This window comes from Lampetra planeri, chromosome 20 (genome assembly GCF_965212315.1).
Source record: "Lampetra planeri chromosome 20, kcLamPlan1.2.h2, whole genome shotgun sequence".
NCBI classification, from domain to species: Eukaryota; Metazoa; Chordata; class Hyperoartia; order Petromyzontiformes; family Petromyzontidae; genus Lampetra; species Lampetra planeri.
The window spans coordinates 10784365-10791105 of record NC_136126.1 but is presented as its reverse complement, the minus strand read 5'-3'; the positions used below and the strand labels follow the sequence as shown (position 1 = coordinate 10791105).

Below are 6741 nucleotides of genomic sequence, written 5' to 3'. Positions count from 1 at the left end.
CTCTAAAAGAGTAACTTTTAAAACAGAATATACAATTTAGGGAGTGCAAGTGCAATTAGCAGTTCTGGAGGCTACACACCGAAACGTCGCAATCGGATGTCCCTTAAGCGGTCGCAACATTTCCACCAAACCGGGACTGAGTCGCCATAACTTCGACAGAAGTACAAAGACGTGGCATCGCTTCCAATCGTAACTCTTGAGCGAAGGCGCCGTCGACCGAGCGAGGCAGCTTGCCAAAGGGGCTCTAAAGCGACAAGGGCATGGCGTGGCGAGTGGCCACGTGGGTCCGGGACACGGCGAACCGGGGCATGGGTGGGATGCAGGATCCTCGGCGACAGCGCGGCCTCGTGCTCTTCATCGTGTGCGTGGCCCTGCTGCTCGACAATATGCTCTACATGGTGATCGTGCCCATCATCCCCGACTACGTCGAGGCCATCCACCGGGACACGGAGAGGGCGGCGCTTGCGCAGGAGCAGAGGGCCCATCGGAGCCAGCACCGCCACGAGGTCACGACCGCCGTCGCCGCCTACTCCGAGGAGGAGGGCGAGGGCGGTGTCTACAACTTCACCGGTGGCACGGCAACCACCGCGGCCGCCTTGGCCGCCACCGTGGCCGCCACCGCGCACGTCGCCGACGACGACGCCGACGAGGACATCCGCATCGGTATCCTCTTCGCCTCCAAGGCCATCGTGCAGCTGCTGGTGAACCCCCTGACGGGCACGTTCATCGACCGCGTCGGCTACGACCTCCCGCTGCTCATCGGCCTCTCCATCATCTTCCTCTCCACGGCCGTGTTCGCCTTCGGCGACAGCTACGCGACGCTGTTCGCGGCGCGCTCCCTGCAGGGCCTGGGGTCCGCGTTCGCCGACACGGCGGGCATCGCCATGATCGCGGACCGCTTCACGGAGGAGGCGGCGCGCAGCCGCGCGCTGGGCATCGCGCTCGCCTTCATCTCGTTCGGCAGTCTCGTGGCACCTCCCTTCGGCGGCACCCTGTACGAGTTCGTGGGCAAGCGGGTGCCCTTCATCGTGCTCGCCTGCGTGTCGCTCTTCGACGGCCTCCTGCTCATGGTGGTGGCGAAGCCCTTCTCGAGCCGCTCGCGTGAGAACCTGCCGCAGGGCACGCCGATCTACCGCCTCATGATGGACCCCTACATCGTGGTGGTGGCGGGCGCGCTCACCATGGCCAACATCCCGCTGGCGTTCCTGGAGCCCACCATCGCGTCGTGGATGAAGAAGACCATGGGCGCCAACGAGTGGCAGCGCGGCATGACGTGGCTGCCCGCCTTCTTCCCGCACGTGCTCGGCGTCTACATCACGGTGAAGCTGGCCGCCAAGTACCCGCAGCTGCAGTGGTTTTACGGCGGCCTGGGGCTCGTGATCATCGGCTCCAGCTCGTGCCTGGTGCCCGCGTGCCGGACCTTCGAGGAGCTCATCGCCCCGCTCTGCGGCATCTGCTTCGGCATCGCGCTCGTCGACACGGCGCTGCTGCCCCTCCTCGCCTTCCTCGTCGACGTGCGCTACGCGTCCGTGTACGGCAGCGTGTACGCCATCGCGGACATCTCCTACTCGCTCGCCTACGCCATGGGCCCCATCGTGGCCGGGCAGATCGTCCACACCATGGGCTTCGTGCAGCTCAGCCTGGGCATGGGTCTCACCAATGTCCTCTACGCGCCGATGCTCCTGCTGCTGCGCCACGTGTGCGCGCTGCGCCCGTCCGCCTCCTTCACCGAGCGCCGGGCGCTGCTGCCCGAGGACTCGTGCAAGGAGGCTTACGACAGCTTTGCCATGGAGGAGCAGCAGCAGCAGGCGAGACAGCCGGAAGGAGGCGAGGGGCTGTCCCCACCCCGTCGCCTGGTGGACACCGAGGTCCACCTGACCGGACAAGCGCAAACGCGCACGCTGCCCTCCCCGTACCAGGCGTGGCCCGAAAACGACGACTCTTTTGGTTTCGGTGTGGCCACCAAGAGGAGCCCTTAGCGAGCGGCGAAGTTCAGCACCGAGACGAGGCCCTTGGGGGGGATGGTGGAAGATGACAAACGAGAATAAGAATAATACTAACAGGCAGCAGAGGCAGTTGTGATCAAAGTCAAAACGTCGCATTGCGGTGGACTCTTGGTTTCACGGCGCTTCGTTCAGTCACACGCGATATCAACCGTAGGACGTGTTTTTTTGGCCCACGGGCGTGCCAACATGGGACGAGTAACTGTGCCCTTTATTAAACAGGCCCTCTTGGGAAATTGACCCCATAATTTCAAAATCGTCCATACTAATTTCTTTAAAGCGGTTTTAAAATGTAGATGTGCGGTGGACTGATATACTGGAACGCATGCCGAAACCCACCCAAGCCTATGCCCCACGCTATACCCGTGTCTGTACACACGCTTCCTTTACCCCCACTCCTTGCACCAGCCCCGTAGCTGGCTAAAATAGTGCAGGTGAGTGCTCTACTTACGCAGGACGCCAACATATTCTGACCAGCACTGTGACCCTCTTCAATCTGGTATATTTAGTTGGGGCACTATACTCTATTCAACGTCGCCTGGGGTCTAACCCATGGCTACAGGCCCGTCTTACATGGTCATCCCTTGACTCCACGTTGCCACCACCAGTCACGATCGTGGTAAAATTGGATCGAGGTGAGGCTGAGGCTTGTTTCTTTAGTTCAGTTTTGTTTCGCCCGTCCTGATATATCTGCACCCTCGCCCACTTACCCCTGATGACCCACAAGAGTCTGAGCCAGGGGGGATGCATCTACACTCGGTAGAAATCCAGGCTACGGTGGGAGAAGATGATAATTTGCAAAGTATGCAAACGTGATGCTATTTTTTTTTACACATTTTAATATAAGAGGGTTTGCGATTGTTTTTTTTAACGTAAATTTTAATTTTACTTGTCCTGTCGATAAACCAACATAGTTGACACAAAAATCACAATTTGCAGATCGCAAACATGAGTGACTAATGGTTGGTGTGAGATTGGCAAGTGGTGGCGTGAGATTATAGACAGGGATGAGGAGAGGTGAAGAGAAGGGGAAGGGAATGACTACGTACGATGTACGTCATGATGCATCAACTAAAATGGACACGTTGGGCTCAGAATAAGTCCATCCAATGTATCACTTATTGAAGCGAATTATTTGTAAATGAGTTACCATACGAATGAGATGGGGGGGGGGGAAATAGACCAACAAGAAATTATTCTTGAATGTCAAAAAGTAGCCATCCTCAAATTGCGTGAAAATAAAACATAATCTGTGCTTCCGCCGTGCGTGACAGGTCTGATTGACTCGTTCCATTGTGACCGTTTCTTAGAACAGTCCTGTTGCCTGGGGCCGGCCTGTCAAGATGTCATGGGCATTGCTTACCAACTTGTGAAAATAAGTGGGCACTAGGCTGCTCCAGCCTGGCACAGATCTGACCCCATGACAACTTAGTCGCCACGGTGGCTAGGAGATGCTAACTAGCTCACCTGGTAATACAGAAGGTCGTGGGTTCGATCCCGACTGACGCCTGTAAATTTGGAGTTTGCATGTTCTCCCCGTGGTCGCGTGGATATTTTTCCGGGTCCTCCGGTTTTTCCCTTCACATTGAGAGTATTTGGCTGCTATAAATTTCCACATGATAAGCCACTTTGTTCAGCTTTCAACTGTCATAGTCAGGTCGCTTCTGAAAAAGAGCAATGTAGCTCAGTAGGCCTGTAAAATAAAATAAAGATATCGTTTCGTTTAGTCATGGAAATGCATCATTGCTGCATTCTCATCCATCTCCCCAAAAACAGTGGGGTTTGTGTAACTTTCCAGTGTGCAGATGGTGCAACTGCATCGGGGTCCAGGAACCGGGCAACAAAGAGGGAAATTGAACAGGGGGCCCATTTCATTCCTTGCATCAGGGCCAAATGCCAGCCACGCGATGGCACTGACCACTCCAGTTCCCCCACCCCTCCAGCTCTCACACCCCTCCTCCCCCCCCCCCCCCCCCCCGTTATTCGCAGCCAATTCATGAGTCAGGATTTGTGATATTGACAATGGTGCATGCACCCAGTTGCCCAGAACAACGTGGCCATTCCCTGTTAATGAATGCAATTAATCTAGAGTCTATTATGCGATGGCACATGATTGCAGGTTTTGGAGCTGGGTCAATTACATGAGTTGCCCGATCATGTTCCGAGAAGCACAGCAATACTTCCCCGTTTAATGTTTGCTGTTACACTTAGTTTAGTTCATTTGATACAGGTTATAAAATCAAGGGGTTCTCACCCTTTATTATATCACCCTTCAGGAGAAAGCCCACTGAGCTAATGCTAAAAAATTAAACACAAGTCATCGCAAGACAACACAAATACTCATTCACATTACGAGGATTGCACATTGACCAGTCATTATCTTGCGATTAGAAAACGTTAATCTTGAGAAATATGCAACTTACACATTAAAACCCATCGTCATTAATGTGATCTCTTTATTTAATGTAAACTGCATTGTAAAATTATCTAGGATTCTTTTTCTCTTTGGTTCTTTCGGTAAAGTCACGTAGAAAGAAAATAAATTAAATAATAATTTACCGAAAGAACCAAAGAGTTATTCCTGCTGTCACGAAAGCTTCAAATCAAGTTTGATTATTTTTCTATTAAGCGATAGTTATCTTAATTGTATACGTAGGCTGTCTCTACATATATGATTCAAAATGAGTTAATTTTGGGTGCGACGGTGTAGGTATAATTACAAATGTTTAACTTTAACACTCCACCACCTAAAGGAGCCAATTAAATCATCACCTGGGCAAATATGTCAATTAATTAGGGCTATCTGATTAAAATTGGGCACAATTTAAATTTTGTGCCTGCTAATAAGCAAAATCATCCATCACGTTTGATGTGTTTTAGTTACGGTACTCGGCCTGGCCCTAGCTGAGAAGGATGTTTTATCGACGCAAATAGCAGCATGATTGACACGTGGAGAAGCACTCTTTACAGAGCACGGAGGAACACCATCTCATGTTGGGTTAGATAGGATCTTTTGGAGTGACTCCAAACATCGTTCTGTTGCATCTATATTGTATGTATAGACAAATGGTATCAAGTTCTGTGTAACAATAACTTTTTATTCTTTTTTATTATTATTTTTTTCATTACGTGTTTTGCTTGCAACCCTAACCTTTATGTATGTTGAACTTTTCTCGCACCGTACGTGGCCAACCGTGCTCATCAGAGGTGCGGGGGGAGGACAACAAACTAAACACGAAAAGCAGTCTTAAAAAAATTTGTTTTCAATCTTGATTTAAAAACGCATAGCTCTGGTGGCTTCCTAATATCGGAAGGAAGAGCGTTCCAGACGGCTGCAGAAGCACATCCGAAAGCGCGCGATGCAGTGAAACGTCTTTGTCGGATGGCCAGCCAAAAGCCGCTGCTGCATTCCATCTTGGGTCTTGTTCCACTTAATTGGCTGCTTCGCAATTCAAACTGTTGGTGAACACAGACCAGGAAGTCGGTGACATTTCCAGTGTCCAAAGCTGAAGGTTTCAGGACACCGTAGAACTTCTTCTTGTCCATGAGTCTGTTACTTGTGGTTCCTATTACCCACAGAATGTGTCGGGTCCCGGGGAAACCTGCTATTATACCCAATGCCCTATTCCTGTTATCTTCCGCACATATTTTTTTATCATGGATAAAAGGCGTAAATTCACAGATAACCCAGTGGACCTGCGACCCTGGTCCCCGTTTCACCACGAGTAAGAGGAGCTGTACTGTAATAACGTTTTGGCTTTTATCATAATATCTCTTTGGGCTATTATACATATATAATACTCTCTGTCTTCGGCAAGGCATGGCTCTTCCAAAGCTTGTGTAAAGATGGTATACGTCTGCTGCAAGCATTTGTAAGTGCTTTAAAAACTGTTGTAAAATGTGATGTATAAATATAAAATATCAAGGAGAGAGGGTGTGATATGCACACAACCACAAATTAAAAGCATCAAATATTTTCATTAATCGCTGGAAGATAAAAACAGATGTTGAAAAGCAAAGTGTAGATCATGAATTTGGCAAAAACCCTGGTGAAGAGATTCAGTGAAGATGAACCACCTCCGTTTTGGTTTGCATGTATGGTAAACTTTGGCACTGCGCTAATCGGAGGTGCGGGAAATATTCATCCTTCTTGGATTCACTGAAATGGAAAACCTACAGGCCAGTAGATTAAATGTTTTTTTTTCCCCATTTAGTAATCCACTACATTCCTTTTCAAACTTTTAATTTGCTGAAGCAGCTAAAAAAAACGCTTCATGTCTGTGTATAGTATACAGTATATATTATGCCATAAAATGTAAACATATCCAAAGAGGAGCTGTGGTTTGTAAATGTTCGTAATTTGCCACGAAACATTCCGCTAAGCGACATGCTGTTTCCATTATTATCAGTGATACGAGGGAGACTACGTTTTTAATAGGTCAGCTTTACTTCCACGAAGAACGTCAATTGTCCCCATGGGCTCTCGTTTTGATCACATAAAGAGTTATATAATTTAAGTATGCAAATTGGTATCAGTTTACCCTGGAAAACGAGGCTAATTGTGTGCAGATGTTAAAGGGTATTGCTTGAAAGATACAACCCCATTTCATTGTAAAACTAAGGCCAATTCAATTGGGCATATTACACTGACCTCTTAATATCTGATTGATGCAATTACTATCACTGTTTATCCCTCTAAAATATACAAATTATATTTAATTGCAAATACTTTTTTTTA

The 6741-nt window shown here is 49.1% G+C and overlaps 1 protein-coding gene across 1 annotated transcript; it reads left to right on the top strand.

The window, feature by feature from the left end:
* The first annotated feature begins 260 nt into the window (after nt 1–260).
* SLC18A3 (solute carrier family 18 member A3) lies at nt 261–1979 on the top strand. The gene has a single exon (XM_078603673.1). The coding sequence runs from the start codon at nt 261–263 to the stop codon at nt 1977–1979; it is 1719 nt and encodes a 572-aa protein (XP_078459799.1).
* The last annotated feature ends 4762 nt before the right edge of the window (nt 1980–6741 follow it).

Excerpts from the sequence above, each read along its gene's own strand:
- SLC18A3 (XM_078603673.1), top strand. The coding sequence starts at position 261 with ATGGCGTGGCGAGTGGCCACGTGGGTCCGGGACACGGCGAACCGGGGC.